Below are 20799 nucleotides of genomic sequence, written 5' to 3' on the forward strand. Positions count from 1 at the left end.
ACTGGCAGCATGAGCTACTAAGTGAGTACAGGGTTGATTATGCGCATCATGTAACACCCTAATTCCCTGAATCCATATCCATACTTTGCAGGATAATTCGGTTCCAAAATTTAATCTTTCATTTCAGAGGTAAAGCCTACACATGCCTCCCGACTCCAGTGCACAAAACTGCAGCTTCTTGATGACATGGATGGACAAGAAACTGGGATGCCCTTTCCACAAATCCAAAGTGATTCCTGTTTTGCAACAGCAGGGAAAGGAACTGCGGAGATGATATTATTTCTCTCCGCCCCAACAGCATCAGTTGTCCTATTAAGGCAAATCACAAAGACTCCCCACTTCTCCCCAACAGGTAAGAGACTCAGTCCTGTCCGCAAGCCAGCTGCAGCATCCTTCCAAACTGTTTCACCACAGCTTCCTCCAGGTATAAACTGGGGACTTGTTTAGCTATTGAAGTATTTTGAAAACGTTTGGTTTTATTCTTTGATTTTCCGAGAGCTGTCACGGAACTTTAAGATAGCACTGCACTAGGAAAACAGAGAAGTTTTAAGGCCAACTTCAACGTAAACTAGACCGGGTGGAAGCAGGTTACAACAGAAACAGCAAAATACGTTTATTTTTCCATTTATTGGCACTTACTTGAAAAATAGCATAAATATTCAACAGAAAAGAGACAAGTTGACCCACAAGCAACTATTAAAGCCCTCTACTGATGCATCTTTGTTAAAAGACTATAAGAGACACCAGGAGGTTCATTCTTAAGACATAAGCAAGATTTTTTTTCAAAAAAGTCTTGCCCTCACCACAAGACAGTGAACACACAGCAACTCTTTGGCACATATTTGAAATTGCAAAACAAAACTATGTCATATTAGATAGAGAGCAAACAGACATCAAACACCAGCTGTCCATCTGCCACAGGGATGAAGGGCGGTCTGAATTTAGAAAGGAGCTGCAATCAGGAAGCTGACTATTACAGTAATTTAAGAGGAATGAAATCAGAAGTTAAACCATGTCATCTCTTACTTGAACCAAGTAAAACTATTAAATAGATTCTATTTTCCTTCTACAATAAGGATATACGGAAACTGGGCGTTGGTCCTCAGGTCACCAGGTCTTTGACTCCAAGTCATCCATTTCCAATTTTGATGGCTGCTCTCAATGAAAGCTCCATCCACGTCAATCTTTCACAGCAGAGCTCAGAGTGGGCTTTTTCTCCTACTTGAGGAAGTTTCCATACTTTTCTCACTTTATTACACATTACAAAGATTTAGTGTTTAAAAATAAAACATTTTACTTCTCTGGAGAGAAGGCTTGAAACCACATAATACAGACACGTAACACAAGTACAAACTGGGCCCCAGTTGGGGAAGTTCGATTGCGTAACAGGAGTCAATAATCAAAATGAGGTTGCCACTGGAAAATGTGAAACAGCTGTCTATGGCAGGGTTTGCAGATTCTTCCTCCTGTTTGAGGAATTTCAGAGTTGAGATCAGGATGCCCCAACCCACTGACTTTTCAAATACAGTACAAGAATCTTGAAACATCTCAGATTACCAAATTCTAGGCTTCCAATAAGCATCTGAAGTTTTCAACAGCAAAAATACCTTGATGCCACTGCTTGAGGAAGTCACATCAGGAGATCAAAGACAGATGAAACATGTTTGATCACCTCAGCCTATAAAAAGGCATTCAAGATTCCTCACTGTATTTGTCCAACAAAAGTCACATATGAGGACCAATACTGTCTGTTAAAATAATGCACTTCTGAAGTAGTAAATACTAAAATCTCAGGATTTAATGTTTTGTTCCAAACATTATTACTATTTTTCCCTATTAAAAGACCTTTAACAGAGCATCTACCACTCTAATACATGGGGAAGAAAAACCAAATAATACAAAATCCCAGAAGAATGTTCCACACCTAATTTGGATTTAGTCACAACAGCAGTCATGATCATGAATAAAATCCCACACATAAATTTAAGGTGACAATTCATCAACTTGTTCTTTTGACGTCTATTAAACACAGAATTGATTAACAGCCAATCATAACAGAACACAAGAATCAGTTCCCCCCTTTAATATTCCCCCTTTCATATGAAGAACAAAAAATATAAAACCATCTAACACTTAGGGAATAAAAACGAATTGGTAAACTGCTTCATTGGTTTCACACTGAGGACAAAGTGAAAGTTATCTGTTACTACAGAAGCACCACTTCATATGAGCGAGGACACGGCCTGCTGGCTGTTGGGAAGCCACGTCTTCCACAAGCAGAATGTACACACGGCAGCTGTAACTTATGCCAACAAGACAATATCCCTTGTAAGTCAACAGCTTGCTTAGTTATGTTAGCATCAAATATGTTCGCAATTCAAATGCTTACTGTATTTTAGTAAATGTCATACAAACCACTAGAAATGCGAATTCCTCCTCAAGGAACTATTCTGGAAGTTTTCTAGAAATAACGACATTTCTGGAAGTTCCTATGAGGAACAGAATCAGTTACACGCAACAGAAAGTCTCACTGATATCCAGCCTGTTTCGTGGTGTCCGTTAGCAGACTTCCGCGTCTCAGTCAACAGGTAACTTAGTCGTAAGATCTACTGGTAGAAAAGGAGATCTGGAGTCAGAAAGTGAGACTGGAGAGTCCGTGCTGGTGCCGAATTCAGCCGGTGAGTCACAGGAAGAGCCTGCACTGCTTCTGTTGTCATCAAGAGCATGTGATGACAGGCTGAAAACAGAGTAACATCAAGATTTCAGAGAAGAGGTACTCCTTCTGTAAGTTTAAAATACTAGTTTCCATTCATTATGAAGCCATTTCAAAACCAAGTACATCTAAGAAGGAACAGGAAGCCCTATGACTTGAAATAAATCTGCCACTACACGCCTTGCAATCACTTCTGAGCTAACAGATAACATTCTGCCAATTCCTTCCTCCAGCTCAGCCAGGAACACTGCACAGACTAGAAGCATCGGGCTGAAGAATTCATTGCAAGCTTTACCCCATCTCCTACAAGGTCCTGGGTTACCATATATCCAGAGGCCTCTTTTGCCGGGAGAGTCAATGATCAACTGCACATACTTCAGTTGTACCATTCACTATGCATTTCACAGGGCACAAATTTATAACTGTAGGTGAGGCAGCATCCGTGATAGCAAAGTGCTTTTTAAAATTACCATCTCCTCAACCAGGATGCAGCGACTGAACTCGAACTGCTATGCCTACTGTGAGCAGGATGTGCAGGAAAGGTATGTTTTTAAAGTACCTTTAAACCATCTATTTTACCAGTGCCACTGCAATGGCCTCAAAGCTTGTGCACAGCTGCATACATTAGCTGAGAGGCAAAAAGGACAACTGTTGTACTGTGAGCAACCCTGTCCTGATAACTGTGTGGCCACACCCTGCATATGATTAACCTCTTGACTAAAATACTAAATCAAAACCCCTTATTATTTCAAGATGCTATGATTTTTAACGTAGTACTTTTTATCTCCTCCCAGCAGGAAGGGTCAGACAAATCTTCCTACGTGACTAAGAGGAAGGGGAAAAAAAAAAAAAAAGGAAAAAACCCAATCCACCCACAAGCATTAGCATTCACATTTGATTGCAACTTGGAATTAGACTCCAAAAATTGCGAGTCATGAGGTGTCTTTTCCTAAACATGCTGAACTCCCATATATGTGAAGTATGTTAACAGTCAGTTCTAGAAATTGTAAAATTGTAGTGAATATTACTGCCTGTTCACCGTGATAATTTCAGTGCTGTAAAATTACGAGATATCTGTAATAAAAGCAAAAAACCAGCCTCAAGCATGATCATTGCTAGATAGGAAAAGATTTGTAATGCTTCTGACGAAATTAACACAATAAATAGCACAGCATTTACCATCCCCCAAGGTCCACCTGATGTGAAACTTCAGGGGTAAGCATGTTGGTGGATCCTTGGAATAATCTTTTTGGATGATCTTCTATCTCTGTTACACCTTTGGTAAGAGAAAAGGAGTGATAAAAATTACTACTCATTTCAAATAAAATCTACATTCAATGCACTGCTACAGGGCAAACAGAATAGAAATTCAAACTTACTAGAACAGATTGTTATTTTATATGTAAAAGATAAAGTTTGATGCTGAAATTTAAAGACTCTATTTCTTGGAAACACTTTAGTCCAAGCTTTGGTAAAGTTTAGTGAGTTACGAACCGAGGTTTAGATATCAGATATTTATTTCCTTAGTAGCGAAGAATAATCTTTCTGTTTCAGTTTATTCAGCTATCAGTTCACTGACTAGCTCCACCAAAGCAGAGAGGCTGAGAATAAGGAAAGCTTGTTTTCCTCTTGCAATCAATAAAAACAAGGCCTAGGATTATCACTAAATTATATATTGCCTTTGATTTCCAAACAGTCTAGAAGAAGGGAGGATGGATATATGCTTAAACAGGCTATGACGAAACTCTGATAAAAGCATTTTAAAGTTGTCTCAGAGTCAGAAGTGTTCTGTTACAAAGGCGAAGCATGAAGATACAAAACCAGATGCAATAAAATAACCAGAAGTTAAACTCGAAGAACAACGCAGGAAGACAGAGAAACATTTCCCAATAAAACTGTAAGGTGTCCACCAGGTCTCTGCATCAGCTTTTCAAGTGTGATTTTAAATCTACAGTACCTATGTGCTTCAGTTAGCCAGGACTGTCAAAATTTTCCATTTGTTAAGTTAAATACACCAATAGTTGTATTTCTTGTTTTGTTAAGCAGGTTACAGTAGTTCCTTATCAGATCCATATGACTGCAGCGATGGAGAGGCATTGGAACAGAACAACTATCAGTTTTACAGAACAGCAAAAACTGATTTAACATTTTTTTCTGTTCTGTCCCTACAAACAGTTCTGTTTATTTGGTCATCTGTTCTAGTCACCCTCTGAAGCACCAGCCAATTGAACAGAATTATGACGAAAGCTACATGAACTGTTACAAAATTAACGTGTTGGCCTATTCTACCAGCCAAAACCAGATACCATACCTTTTCTTTTTACTGACCCAAGAACACTTGGTCGAATACAGTTAATTGGACTCTGGCTTCTCCTGCTAAAAGAAGGCATATGCTATACTGATATAACCATTAATAAAGGAAACCTGAAAACATGTAAAAAAAATAATCAAAAGATATTCAGATAACAAACTACTAAGTGGAAAACACTAAGAAAATCGGCATTAAAACAGCTTATCCAAAATAGCTACTTATTTTTTTTTCCTTAAGCAAGATCAGGAAGCATAGACCTTACCAGAATAAGTTTAATCACATTACTTCACAGCTGGGGCAGTGTAAAAGCTCTCATCTGGGCACTGACTAGGTCTCAGCTGACAGGCAGTACTTTGCTGAACTGCTGAAGGCCTAATAAAATTTAAGTGTATGCCTACATCACTCAAACCAACGTACAATGCAACTGAAACCAGAATCAGTAACAACCCCCAAATCTGTTTGTTTGGGTTTTTTTCCCCTTAGAATTCAATTCAATGACTTAATATGGGATTAAAAGCAACGTAGAGACTACACTGAGAAGACAGATGCCACAATGCAGCCCACTTTCCCAACATCACGACACAACAATTTTAACAAGTATTTTAGAGCACTGTAGAACCTAAAGTTTACGTGAATATATAAAGTTGTATTTGTGATCAGGAATCAATTATGTATATAAAAAATTCCAGTATTTCAAAAGCCTACTGTGAGCAGGATAGGCCAGTTTTCTGTTATTGATGTGAGTTGGTACTTACCTTGAAAATCGCCGTGTCGGACTCGGGCTAGGGCTCGGAGGTAACCCACTGCTACTCACCAAACTTTGCAAAGACGGTGAGAAACATTGCTGAGAGCAAAACAGTTTGTGTTATTTATCTATAAGCACTGTATCACACCCATATGGTAACAAGCGACGTTACCACAGCGAAATAGGCAACCCACCATCAATTTATGCAACCAGTCAACAGGGCTGGGCGTGCTGAGGTACAACTTTTTGTTACTGAGAAAAAAATTTCTAAAAATTGGACAGATTCCATTTTCATGCAGAATACATGCAAGGTCACAAGGATTTATTTCATCACAGTGTGGTTAAACAGACTATGGTTCGTAAAATCAGAATGTATGCCCCTTTCTCTTATTCCGAGAGGAAGGCAAATAAAGAATAAGGTTTATCAAGCACAGGTTAACAGTTGAACACTCCACAGAAATTCACATCCACAAGATGTGCAACTGCTAGCTGGTATTTTCTGGTTTGGGGTTTTAGGGTTTTTTGTTTACTCTCTAGTTTCTTTTTTGCAGCTCAAGTAGAAAGGAGCAGGTGGATTAATCTTTTGCTACTAATTCATCTGAATTTATTTAGCACTACTAAGGATAAAACCATTATTACCCCATTTTGCTCACCTTCCCTATTCCTCTGGTAGGTGAAGGAGCTGGAGAAACCGGGACAAAGTCTACTTGCTTTGGTGATGATGATTTTTCAAAATCATTGTCGCTCTGTAAACAGTACAGATAATTAACCTGATGAGCTAGTACCTCAACACGAAAAGGACTCACTGGTGTGGAACTGAGTTCCATTCCAAAGTTATCCTCCATCACATTCACAATTTTTAGGTAGTCATTTATGAGCTTATGCTTAACAAAAAAACCCCAACAAAACAAACAAACAAAAAGCCTTAAACATTACGTGGTGAGTATCAGAACATGGAAGAAAACAGAAAATTGGAACTGGAAGATATCCATGCAATTTTCTTTTGACATACCAGCCCGAAGAACCCACGTGTATCGTCGGACAGCTGATAATTCTATGCCTTGTTAGTGTGAAAAATTGCCAATCAAAAGCAGCGATATACTAACACCTTAATTGTAGGTCAAACTATAAAAGAAAACGTTGACATGAGAGAGTCCCTAGTGTCCTGACACTGATAACAGAAACACAAATTAAAGCATGAACGCATTACCAGGCTCAAGCTCTCCTCCCAGGAGTGGCTCATCTGCATTGCTACTTGCACTTCTCTATAAAGAAGAAAAGAAATCCATTGTCCTAGGCCCACAGAAGACTGCGTTAAGTATTCCAGTTTGCCTTAATGCTTACCTTTCACGTACTGTTTCTCTGTTCATCAAATTCATTCCTTCTTCCTAAAAGATTAGCAGATGAAAAATTAAGACACAAAAAAACCCCACTTTGCTACAGCAAATCAGAAAAGCTCATTTAATTTGACTTCAGTATGTGGAAAATTAATTTCAACTCAGTTAAGCAACAATAACCTTAAGCTCTCCCTGTATGAAAAGGAGTGAAGGGGAGGGGATGGGAAAGAGATGTAGCAAGAGAAACCACTGCAGAAGAAGTGCTTATGGGAGGGAGTTGGTTGTTTCTCAAGCTGCTTTTTTAATTTTCATTACTATCCAAGAGGTAATTACAAAACTGATCAATGATAATATGAATCGAACATTTTGCACAAGCTAGAGTATCTTTATGCAGTCTAGTACATATTGGAAACTAGTACAGATAATCCTCAAAGCATAACTGGATCCTTACATTATCCGATGCATTCTAACTAACTATAGACTGTCAGCATCTCACTTGCAATGCAGTCGGCTTTCTTCTGAAACATCCACAAAAATATTAATAAAATGGATCAAAGGTATAAAATTAAACTCAACGTTAACACAAAGTTAAAGTACAAACTTGACTCAATCCTCTCTTAAGTAGGCACCTTTCCTTAAAACTAACTGAATGTTGTCCAGTCTGTTGAGATACTCAGTAGATTCCCCAATTCAGTCCAGTTCAAGAATAAAAGTCAACTAAACATGTTCACAGTCTCCATCATATGTAGGAAGAGTCTTATTAAATCACACAGGTTCCTATCCGTGCCAGCTGGTATATGGGATATGGAATTTCAACTTGTGAGTTTAATGATCAAAAACGAATTAGGAAATGTCACTGTTCGTTTTTATAAATGTATGGAACAAGTATGTATACAGAAGTATTTTTCAAAAAACTGAATTATCAAACTTTACTTCATGTAGATAGCAGAGCCACAGCAGTTCATTCCCTTGCTCTCAGCACATTTACATATTAATCCTAAGCTTTTTTATGTTGATAGAAACTGTACAGCTGTACAACTGTACTGGTCAGCTGTACAACTGACCTGAGTGCTTCAGAGTCTCTCTAAGCCAGTAAATTATTTACATAATGAAAGCAAGCAGGTATTTTCTTCAGGATTACTATGCATGCACCTTAAATATCTGAGGGGGGAAGCAGAAGTGCCTTCCATCACTTCAGACATCATACCCTGAAGATGCTGTCCGAAGCATTAAACTGTTTTCCTAACTTTTCACCCTGTAAAAATCAAGCCTATGCATTGAAAACAAGCAAGCTAAAAAATTTTAAAAAAAGGCAAACAAAAAAATGAGCATCTTCAAGCCAATTTTATAAACATTCTACTATCAAAAAGTCAACATATAAAATGGAGGAGCCACAAGAGTTTGACCTTGTGGATTTTAAAACTCGAGTCTGCAAACCGTGGCCTGTTGTCTGGCAGCAGTGCTATTCAAGCCTGCTCAGACATTCGCCACACCCCCTCCTCCCTTCCCAAGTGTTTGCTCTGGTGCCCTTCCCCCTTTGCTCATGCTGTGACAGCACAAATACAGTCATCTGGATAAGAAAATTGCACAGATGAAAAACAGCCCAGCCAGAAGAGTCCAAACTGTTTTTCAGCCACACTGCTTCCTTATGCAGTTCATCTTCTGGCTGCACAAAACTCTTGTGCCGACACAAGTCTGGGAGCGTTTTGTTACCAGCGCTGAATATTTATGCTGGCACTACTGCTGAAAACTTGGTGAAACTTTCCCTAAGGGTTTACATTAAAGGTTTCCTTTCTAAAACATCCATTTTAAGCTGTCTCCTTCTGCTCAAATCTTCTTCTCACTGTAAGATGCCCTCTACTTTATGATATGTAGAATTCTGCAGACAAGAGACAGCTTCTACTTTGAAAACACCCTGAAGTGCTAAGACTGCTGCAGACTCTGTACTACAGTTGCAAAATAAAATCTATAAGCATCTAAGGACACTACACATTCGGCGCAAAGAAACCAACCGCCTATAAAAAATTTAACATTTAAAAAAAATAGAATCTGTGCTTACCTGTTTGATTTGATGAAGACGGCTGCTCGGAATACGGATAGGAGATGATGGCACAAACTGCAAAACAAAGTCACATGCAACTGAAACACACTTAGAAACTACAGAGAAGGGAGAGAAACGTGCAGGAATGTTAGTAACCACTCTACAGTGGTATTCCAAACTAAAAAAAAAAATTTTTTTTAAAAAAAAACAATCCAACATTCATAGCAATCTCCGTATACAAAAATTACATTAATTACTTGCAAGAGCGTGATAATATGTATTTCCATATTATCCTGCTTTGTATGCTCACAGATGCTAATTGGTATCAACCTGGCTTTCACCTCATTTCCAGGCAACTGGAACTCACAGCCTTCTCTACAGAATGAAGCCGCTTTTAAATAGCACACTGCCATCCTCGGTACATACGGTTCCATAAATATTTTCATTTAAGTGACCCAGAAGGCTACCCAGTAGATCCTTTAAAAACACAAGGCCAAAACAACACATTGTGCAAAAAGGTTTCTGGATTGTTGTCTGCCTATAAACTTTGACACTTTTTTCACTTTGAGAGGTGAAAAAGACCCCAGCTATTAGAAGGCTAACAAAATGTTAAATACCTTCCTTACGGTTTCTCAAGAGCTTCACCAATTCAGGTAGAATCAGAAAGGATGTCACTGAAAATGGTCTTCTGTTAATTCTGTCAGTTTTGCATCAAGATCTCACTGGAATACTATGATCTAAACCAGCATACTCAAAACCAAGTAATTAAAAGTGATTGTTTTCTCAAAATATAATTTCTTTTCATATATTCCCCATCCTTCAAATGTTTGACCCTCAGTTCGCTTTTGTAGTAACCCATTCAGGAACCAAAAATTCAAAGCTAAAGCTTTCAACAGAGGTTTAACGTCTTCTCTGTAAGCTGACAAGCCCTCCAAAAACCAAGATGTCTTTACAAAACGGGTATGTGTTCAGCAAGTAAGGTCTGTGTTACTACTACGTGTTTGCATACTGCAAGCAGTACGAGGCTTCATCCACTTCCCAGACCATTACTAGAGCTCTTCATCATGCTAAAGCTGGAGAACTAACAAACACTCAGTTAATCATTGACTGCACCATCCTCTAATCAGTGCCACGGAGAATACAAAGATTGTGCTGTCTTACACAAAAGGTTATGGTAAGTTACCACAGATCAATAATGCTTCATGTGTTCAGAATCCTCCCTCTAGAAAAACAAACATCAAGACATCACGCCCTTCTTCTCACAAAAGATATGAGCCCATCAGACTCAGGCAGAGGATGTCTAATGTTTGTGCCAGAATTTAGTCATCATAATATATCCTAAGTCTAACGGCTATAATGTCTCGATTTGCTACTTCTTAAGACCAGTTTAAGTCAGCTTTACTATTACACCAGGCACCCAAAAAACTTGTGCACCTAATAAAAATTCCTCCAAGCTGCACCAGCCACTGTGGACCTTGAGTTGACCTTGATTCTCACACAGCGAAAAGGACCTGAACAATAGCACATTCCTGCCTATTCACTCTGTCACTCCACAGGAGAAATGCATTTGTTCCACTCATTATATTCTAATTTTATGACTGTGATCCACATACTTTAAGGTTTGACATTAATTTAATATACACAAAACCAGTGGCCTCAGTGCAAAATAAACATTACAAAAAGACAGTTACGTGTTCCTCTGCAGGATCTAATGCACTAACTAAACACACGAACTCTGAGGATCCTACATCTCATCTCCAGCAAGTCATGATTCTTGCTTTGTCAATGCTTAAAATGTTCGTAGTCTTTTAATTTAATTCTTGTGAATTAAACCTCGGTCACTTTTAAAAGACACTTGCTAAAGCAGGCTGAACCCCTTTGTTAAAACGACACTACTAAAATCCCTGATGTTGTAGGAGAGTACAAAGCTTAATAAACATGTCACCAACTTTTAGACTATCACATGGAGGAGAAACACCTTCCCCTTCCTCCCCTCTCCATACGTCAGATCAGCTTTTGCACAGAAGGTGAAGTTTCAGAAGGGCCAGTTTGGCAGCAGCACAGCCCAAGTAAGCAGCCACCTGCCCCAGTGCCTCTGCCCTTCCAGTGCCGTCCCACCAGTGCCCCCTGTCTCCTGCCAACACAAGCGTTCGGGGGGCCACACTGAACCACAACACGGAACTCACCTACCTTAAAAAAAAAAAAAAAAAAGTTAAAGCAATCTACTTTTGCTGAAATAGAACCTACACATCTAATCTGGGACTAAAATGCTTTGCTCAAACAACAAAACAAAAGCCTCAACCACACAAACAAAACAAAAACCACCCAAATGTTTACTCGCTAGATGCCACTGATACCTTCTAGAAGGAAACAAACAGTGGATACCGAGCCTAGTTCACCCTTCCTTGGCAATTACATGTGGTGTCAGAAAAGTGCCGATTGAGACCCAGCCAAAATGGCACAGCTGCCCTGTAGTCAGCATTATAAAAGAGTTGGAGACTGAGACTGGAAGAAGCTACTAAAAAAAAAAAATAAAATTTAGAATTCAGCTGAGCAACTGGGACAACCACAACAGCCCTGGAGATGGATCTAGATAGAGTATGACCTTCAGTTATCAGAACATTTTAGCAACTCTCATTGTTCCTATGACAGTGAACACAACACAGATTAGACAAATAAATTTGTTTTTCCACAAAGCTTAACAAAACAAAATTTTAGCTGTACTTATCAAATTAATAAAGTTTCAGACGCTTACTGAATCTTTTCACTCTCTTTATTAGAGCTTACATTGCAATAAAACTTGATTTAGTTTTCCAAAATACAAAAAAGTGGTTTTTGAATTACACTTTACTACCGACTTATTTTAAAATTTAATTTACCAAAGTGGATGTCATCTATCTCCTCAGAATATCTCTAACATCATAAAACTCCACTTACTTCTTTGCGATAGCAAGAATACCAGTTGAAGTTCCTTAGGGTCCTTACTGCTGAAAGTTTAGTTATTTTCACAAAAATAATTTATCTATGGATTATCCTCTTTTAAGAAAACAGAAGGATGAGATAATGTCTAAGTTCCTTTCCAGTTCCATCCTCCCTGCCATCTTGAACAGAACCATAAATCAGCCAGTAATTTAAAGTGGACAAGGCACTGATCTAGCAGTCAACGGAGCAGTTGATTTTTAGCGTAAGTAAAATTTCAACTGTATTTCGTCAGCACCTGGTGCGCCAGGAGTGAAGAAGAAAGTTAACGTTCAGGATGCTTTTTAATAACCTTTAAGTGAGGTGAAAGGTTAAGAACATCATCCCATGAAGATGGGAACATAAGTTCAGCACAGAAGACTGCAAAACCCATCAGGGGCAGCCAGAAGAGCTAGTCCATCAGTGAACAGCTCCTGCTTCCCAGCAAGTTCTAGGACACGCACCCTAAACGAGCATCTTTTTTGCCACTAATTGAGGATCTTCAGGAAGTAAACACAACAAACTGAACTTTCACCTTTCTTTGTTTCTCCTTTGGTCTGACCACAAACATAAACAAATTTACCCCAAGCTGCCACTCTAAAAATATATATGAAAAAAAGACTTTTGTTTAAGAAACCTTTAACATAGTATGTTCTATCAGGTTTTGTATCCTAGCAGGAGAAAGGCTTTTCCACCAATCTTCCCAGACTTTTACATAAGTATCCTGGTCCTGTTACAGATGCAAACCTTTGCTGAAGTAATTGTCTGTTTTGATTTTAAACCAGAATTTTGGCTAAAGGGCATCAGTCAAGAAAACAGGAGAGTAACAAATTATTTCTAAAGCATCTTCAAAAGATAACTAAGTAAAAACAGGATAACTGCTGTTACCATCACAGGGACTTTGTTTCTCATACTTAAAAGAAAACTGATACTACTCCCCTCCCACCCCAACATAGCTTAATTTTTCCAAAACACTAATAATCAACTGAATGCAGCTGGATGTTATCCTGTGTCTACCTGTTTCTTCAGGTTGTCTTAGGGGAAAAGTTACATTTCTGGTTATACATGAAAGTCTGACTAAAAATTCCTTTCAGTTAGAGGAAATAATTACCCCATGTACCCTAACCCTTTAAGGGATAGCAAACCATGCTGTGTGAGATCCTGTGCAGGTGTTCCAAACCACTCAATATCACACCCTTCTATCACAACCTGTATGATACTAAAACACAAGACAGGCAATATTTTCTCTGGGTTGTAGCGCCATGGGTTTAGATTAATATTTTACAAATTCCGATTTAAGGAGCTGCAGTAACAGAAGTCTGACAAAAGTTGAAATTGTGAATGAGTGTCTCTAAAAGATAAGGAATTCATTCATTCTGGATGTCTCAAGATTCATGTTCTATCTTGTTATATCAGTTGTCCATTACAACAGTCTATTCTGGCGTTACTATAAGAAAAACAATTTAAGATCATATCATCACTGCCCACTTTTTTTTTAAATCAGAAAATTATTAACACATTGATTACTGAACAATACATTAGTTTTCCTTGTTAACTACCTTTCTCACTCCTAGAACATCCGTTTGCATTTTATGAACAAAGTTATGATCACAATGAAATGTAAGTACTCTCCAAGGCCAAACTATCCATGATATAGCTATAGCACATTAATGTCACAGTCCAGAGCCTTGTTTCTGAAAACACGTGGTATCAATTTCACAGACTACCACCTAATTCTCCTCAGTGATCCTGTTTGCAGAGCTGTGCTCTGCACCCGACACAGTGGTCTAACAGCTTTCTTACCAGACTGTGACGATTCATGACTGTGGTGCTGTTCCTGCGGGTTCGCAGAACGTTAGCCTGGAACACCTGGGAATTATCGCTGTGGAAAGAAACACTTGTCAAACGCAACAGCCATTTCCTTCCTGTCCAAAAGCACCTCTCAGTAGAAGCTCAGTTCCAAATGCCATCGCAGCCATCGTTTCAAGACAAAGCACTCAAGAAATAGGTATGCAAGAACTCCTTTGGCGTGTTGGCCTAGAGTGGAAACTAAATTGCTCTTCCCGCAAGTCCCAGATACTTCAATTAATGACTTTAATTAATCATATTGAGTCTTCAGAATAACTGAAAAATTGTTAAGACTGAAATTCCCACAGAAATTATGATGTTTGGAATGGCTGCAGCTTGCATATTGCTTTGAACGTCATTCAACCGAACAGATTTGTAAATGGCATATAACCAGTAACTGAAACCAGCTTCAACGCCATAGATAAAATAGAATAAAATAAAATACAGAATCTTGATAAATCTTATCACTGTGAACATTTAATAAGTTCTGAATTTTCTTGCAGGAGATGTTAAATTAAACACACAGTAAAACCAGTTTTTAAAGCCGTAAGACTTATGACCACAGTCATGTTTCTAACCAGGCAGCAGCGCACCCGTTTAAGTAGCAGGGAGTCAGTTATTTTACATGAAATGAGCTCCTTTCTCACCTTACTCCAACCTTACTTCTATTGATTCCTAAAGCAATTTCCACTGGTCAGCACCAGTGTTATCAACAGCCATTGGCCAGCACTTCCTGAAGTTCTACAGTCACATTCATTAAGTTTTATGGTCACTAGAATAAAAATTTTGAGCCACAATCCTACAATCCTCATGCCTGAAAATCACCAAGGAACTGCACAGGCAAACGGATCCAAACGTAAGATTGTGATTACATCCAAGTTACAAGAAGTCACTGGGTTGTGTCTTTTTGTTTCAGCTGCTAACCTGGGATGAACAAAAGCACTACACAAGTGCAATTTCTTAAAACTATTCTGGCCAACAGTACTACCTTGTTCTAAAGGTCGATAATCATAATGCACTTTTAAAGGCACATCACGAACAGAATCCTCCAGTTTAAAACACACTAGTTAGACACACAAGTTTTAGACAAATTATATCAATCTGTACATAAAAAACACACAAAACTTCTACTGTGAAATAAAATCCAAGAGCAACTGGCATAAGCACTGTGCTTTTCGCCAAGAGGAATGCACTGACTCCTCTAAAACATGGAGTACAAATGACCAGACATCATTTACAATTTTCAAAGAAGTTTGCCTCAGTTGACACCCACAAGAGACCAAACAGCTGCTCTTTGATAGGAGGTGGAACAGGAGAAATTTAAGTGGTCTGTGATGTGGTGTTTAGAGATGAGATTTACTGGCTGAGGCCAACAGCTACAACTTCTCTTTAGAGTAAGTGTACTGGTTGGTATGCAAATATGACACAAACAGTATATCCCAAAATCCAGGGTTTGACTGGAAAAGATACATTGCAATGATTCTGTAACACATTACCATAGGCTGAGTCCAGTACTCAGTGCTAACTAGAAGAGACGAGAGGGAGAAAGAAAAACCTTACAAATACTCTTACCTTTAATCTCCCTTGCAAAAACAGCACAGCTGGTCAGATCTCCGACTTACCTTTCACAGAAAATTCTTACAGTTCCTATTAAAAATCAATTTTATTTGACATGAAAAAAAAAAAAGTCAAAAGTTATGTGAAAGGTAACTTCTATGATCTAAAATATCCTGCTTAAAAATGTTCCTTGGCTCTACAGTAACTCATTCTCCAAGCTCCTTACTAAACCTGTTAATGAAGAAGTCAGAACAGAAGGCAGAGTAGAAAAGGCAAGCTGTTCAAGAGCAAGAGCTTTTGTTTCAGTTTCCTCAACAAAAGCCATTCTGGGGAAAACTGAAGTTTCTTGCCAAGAACTGCAATCTTGCAAAAACAGTACTGTGCTGGAAAATTCCTACCAGGCAAATCACAGCAACCACCTCAGACCATTTCAATGGCATTTCAGTTCAATTTTTATAAACACCTAATGTATAGTGCACACCCAGTTTCAAGGCGAGAGCTCAGGCTTACCTTTCCACCTGCCCAAACGCTGAATTAAACAGTTTGTTTACAGCATGGTTATGAGATGCTTTTTTTTTTTCTTTAAAGGAGTCAAAGGTCTCACAGTTTGTAAAAAACAACTTTAAAAAGGCTGAGATTATTAAAAAACCTCTCGTCTCTGTTACATAAGTAGTTTACCTGCTCAGAAATCTCCCCTAGGAACAACTGCCATTCACAACACTTCTATACTGCATGGAAACGTAAACTGATAGCTGTTTTCATTACAATTATGTGAAAGAATCATAATCATGTTTACTTATCATTAAATCCTAACTGAACAGGCAAGAATTACTATTTCCTCTGAACTGTAATGTACTATTAAACATTGTGGTACAAAAGACTTATGAAATTGTTCATCACTTGATACCTAGGTTCCTTACAGAAACATGAAGAAACCAGAAAGTACTTATCATGTATTATACTATATTTTATAAAGTTTATTGACAATAAGCTCTCCCAAACTGGAGACACACTACTAGTAGCAGCACATGGACCACCCTGAAGTTAGATGGTAGCTACATCATGTAGCAGATGGAGGCATCTCCCAGCTTCACAACAGCCCAGAGGAGGCAAGAAACAGCCCTGTGAGTTATCAACTTACCCAAACACAAAACCATACACAAGACCATGCACATCTGAGAGCTTTCTCCCTAGCCCTTGCTTGGGACTGCCGCTGTGTCTGCCCTGTCAGCTGAAGAGAGCTAGACCTGGAACACATGGCAAACATCCACTCCTCCTTGCAAATACCACCTGCCACAAGCTGATGGCAATATCCAAGCAACTCCTTGTTTCTCTTAGTATTACATACTAACAAAATTAGTATCATCCAGAAAACCTCCAGTACATCTGACACTTTAGTTTTAGTTTACATTTAGTTTTACACTAAACGTAAAACTTAGGTGTCTTTCAAGGTCCCAGGAAACGATCTTCAGCCAGTTCACCTGACTGTTCTGAAAGCATTTACTGTTGTATTCACACACAGTGCAGGGTTTTTTTTGGTCAGACTTGAACCACTACAGAAATGACAGAGATCGCTACTTTATCTGTAGTAACGGCCACAATCTTGACACTGCATGCTGTGTGTTTCTCAGCTCCTAAAGACACAGCAGACCTAGATGAAAACAAACGAAGCGTTTTAATAAAGCTACAGCACCTCTACGTAGGCTTTCTTGCACCCTTCCACGCTTCGAGGGATATCTTGGCTAAATCCCTCCCCGCTTGGGACATAGGTCAGGAGCCCACGTTTCCCCACACGTCCCAAAACATCACCATCCCTTCGCGCCGCGGGACGGGCGGTGAGGAGCACAGCTCCCAGGCGGGCCTGGATAAGCACGGAACAACCCGCGGGGCTGCAGCCAGGGTGGGCACAGCCCCCGCACCCAACACCCAGGCTGCTAAACCCCCCCGCCCCGCCGGGCAGGGCGCTCCCGGGCGGGCCCAGCCGCCGCCGGGCTCCGGGGCCGCCTCACCTGAGCCCGTGGATGAGCGGGGCGCTGTTCGATCTCCTCAGGCCGCCCCCGTCGCTCGGCGCCGCGGCGCTCCCCGGCGGCAGCTCCAGGTCCAGCTCCATTTTCTCCTGAGCCATCGCGGCAGCGGCGGCTCCGGCTCCTCCCGCTCCGCCGCGATGCCCATTCACTGCCGGCGGCCGCAGCGGCTCCTCATGTCGCCGCTCTCCCCGGCGCGGCGCGGCGCGGCCGCCCCTACAGGCCCCGCGGGCGGCGCCGCAGGCAGAGTCTGGGGGCGCGCCGGGCCCGGCGAGGGGGGCGACCCCAGCAGCGCCCCATGCCGGGGGCGGCCCGTTCCCCCGGCCGCTGGCGTCGACGGACGCGTTGCCCGTGCGCGGCCCTGCTGCCCGCGCCGGTGATGCCGCTGCCTACCCCTCAGAAGCGGAGCGAGCGCCTCGGGCCGGACACCCCCCCGCACACCGCGCATGCGCCGCAGAGAGGGCCCCCCCCGGCACAGCGGGCTCCGGCCGGTGGGCCCGCGGCGGCAGAGCGCATGCGCAGAACATCCCCGGTTCCCCCACCCCGCGGCGTCGGGGCCCGGCCTGGCGGTCCGGCTCCCCGGGCTCTGCGCCTCCGGGGTTGCAGCCGGCCGGGGGCCTGGAGGGGCGCGGTCCGGGTCCTACTGTTCCCACCGAGCCTCTCAGGCGAGGACAGCCGAAACTCGTTGTGGGGCTTGCGGCGGGATGGAAAGGCGCCGTCTCCGCCGCTGAGATGAGCGGGCCGAGCGGCGGGCGCCGCCTGCCAGCGGGACTGCCCGCCGGGGCCGCGGACCCCGTGCGCCTGGAGACGGGCAGCCGCAGCTCCAGGCGGTGAGAAGGCTTGAAAACGCGCCTGCCCCCTCTCCGGGGGTGCCCGGCCCGGCTGCTGCCTGGCGGGGAGCGCCGGGCCCGGAGCGCGGCGCTGAGGCACCGGTGCTCAGTGCCGGAGAAGACATCCGTACCCGTATTTTTCCGTGCCATAGCAGTTTCTGTCGAGCCTAATCTGAACATTTGCGTGGAGAACAATTCTGCCCTTGTGCACTTGGTGTCTTCTGTGTCAACACTTAACTCGTTACTGTGTACCCGTCCATCTAACTGTGGTTAAAGTAATTTTATCTAACTGTAGCTAGATATTTACAACTCAGATATAAATATTTTAGCTGTCTAAACCGTGCTCATTAGTACTCTCTTGCTAAGTGCTACAATGCTGACCTTTAAATATCAAAAACTAACCATCTGAGTTAATACCTAGCTGTTGTCATTTCTCAGAAATACAGTTGATGGTTCTTCGCAGGCCCAGGCATCTCTTCATCAGTTTATGTTCCAGGTGAGATTGTTAGGCAGTCTTTAAGTACAAAGATAACCAGAGAAGAAAGGTAGATAATAGATAGCTACAACGTTTTTTTTTCCACGGGTCACATGCTTACTAATTTATCTAAGGCTGATGGCGTTTTGTAACTTTGTGTGGCTGTATTTATTTCACCCACAGGAATATTTCCCTGAGACCATCAACTGTCTCCCACAAGGTTGCCCACACCATAACGCCACGCCCTCCGACATGTTTGTATCACTATGTCATTCTCCCAGTCTCCATTTCCCCATTTTGAATATTTGTCCTTCACCTGTGTCCTCCCAAGGCTCTGTTTAACATATTGTCTCCTTTCATAATCCCTGTTGCAAACGTGGTCATTTGCACTGTTTCTCTAACTCAGCAATTTGTGATTTCCTCATTTTCATTTTTCACCTCATTCTGTTCCATAGCACAAGTCTCCCACAGCCACATTCCCTTTTTTCTGCTTCATTAACCTCCTCGGGTCTGGACACCTTGACAGTCCCCACTTTCACTTATATATATGGTCCCAGTAAAGGTTCTCTTAGCTGTAGCGAACCATGTTTGGGCGGTAGGTTGATGTGTCGGTTCCTGCCGCTGGAAAATTTGAGTACATGAAGCAGATGTTTTTGAGCTCTCAGCCACATTTTGGATATTACCGACTTTTTCCTTAACGGTATCGTGGTACCCAGTATTTGAAGCTTAATAACTCCACAATAATAATAATAACTAGTGACATCCACATGGTTTGGTGATGTAGTCAGATTTTGCAGGTGGCTTTTGTATGAGCAGAGGCAACATACGTGTGAGTAGATTTCCATTCAGGGACAGATGTTTTGCTGGATTCTGTCACTTGAGTCGCCTTCTGGGCACTCTTCAGCTGTGGTATGGAATGCTTGTGCTGGAGTGCCCGACAAGGAGAACGGTGCAAGTTCTGTGTTAAAGCTCAGAAGTGTGCTGTCGCTTTTAGTGAATGGTGGCAGAGAGAAGTGATTAACAGCATTTTCTGTGTTTTCCTTTTGCAGCAACAGATCTTAGTTTTCCAGTGAGTGATCATAATGAACAGAAAACAAGCAGAAGACAGTTTTAGGTTATTTACCTTTGGAGGAGATGGCAATTCTGCATCATCTCACAGAAAGGTGTCATTACTGGCTACGATATAGCATAGTGTAAGCACTGGCACAGGTCTGTGAATGGTTTGCCTTCTGCAGTAATAGAAGACAAGGACTTTTGTCTCCAGGTTTTTCAATATAAAAACCTACTGGAAAAACCTGGAAATATTTAAAATGTCACCTTGCGAGGCCATTAACTGCTCTCAGGTACTTAATTGGCCCAAAGTTCTTCATTAATAGAGTCAATATAACGCAAGAAACATGAGCATCAACAAAAACAGTTGATGAGACATACGCTGTCTCTGCAGGTAAAAAAATGGAAACTCAAGTCAGTCTGGGTTGCCAAAAAATGCAAGGAGGTACCATAATAAATAGCAAGCTGTATAAACAATAGCTCTTCTCGGTTATCTAGGAGCATTTACCTTAAGTCATTTTGAAGTAAGAGAATAATTCATATAACCATGTTCCCACTTAAGAAGGGTGAAACGATGAAAACTCCTGACTTTTCCATCGTAACTGTTTCCGTGCCTAGTGCTCTGGAAAAAGAATTGCCGTTTCCCAGAAGAAAATGAAAACCTTTTTAAATTTGATGCTGTGGAAAACCCTGAAGACACCCTGTATGCGACAGACGTGTGTGTTGCAATTGTAATTACAGAAAAATATTAGAAAATAAAAACCAGTAAGCACAAACTTAGATACTTTGGTCGCTTCGAATGGAATTGTAAAGGTGAACTGGAAACCCGGATGCAGCCAAGAACCGGAATCACACGTCTCATGACGGAGTTTGTGCGCTATTTCCGAAAACAGCGCCGAGGCTGGCGCTC

The 20799-nt window shown here is 41.3% G+C and overlaps 1 protein-coding gene across 1 annotated transcript; it reads right to left on the reverse strand.

The window, feature by feature from the left end:
• Positions 1-1298: 1298 nt before the first annotated feature.
• Positions 1299-17665, reverse strand: LOC104370325 (P2R1A-PPP2R2A-interacting phosphatase regulator 1). Its single transcript, XM_086619441.1, has 10 exons — positions 17520-17665; positions 13909-13987; positions 9166-9222; positions 7114-7157; positions 6980-7034; positions 6423-6515; positions 5780-5868; positions 5025-5089; positions 3893-3989; positions 1299-2737 (listed from the first exon to the last, which is right to left on the reverse strand). Exons 1-10 carry the CDS (start codon positions 17633-17635, stop codon positions 2578-2580), a joined length of 855 nt encoding a protein of 284 aa, XP_086475567.1. The 5' UTR covers positions 17636-17665; the 3' UTR covers positions 1299-2577.
• Positions 17666-20799: the final 3134 nt, after the last annotated feature.

The sequence above is a fragment of the Tauraco erythrolophus genome, chromosome 13, assembly GCF_009769465.1.
Source record: "Tauraco erythrolophus isolate bTauEry1 chromosome 13, bTauEry1.pri, whole genome shotgun sequence".
Classification (NCBI taxonomy): domain Eukaryota; kingdom Metazoa; phylum Chordata; class Aves; order Musophagiformes; family Musophagidae; genus Tauraco; species Tauraco erythrolophus.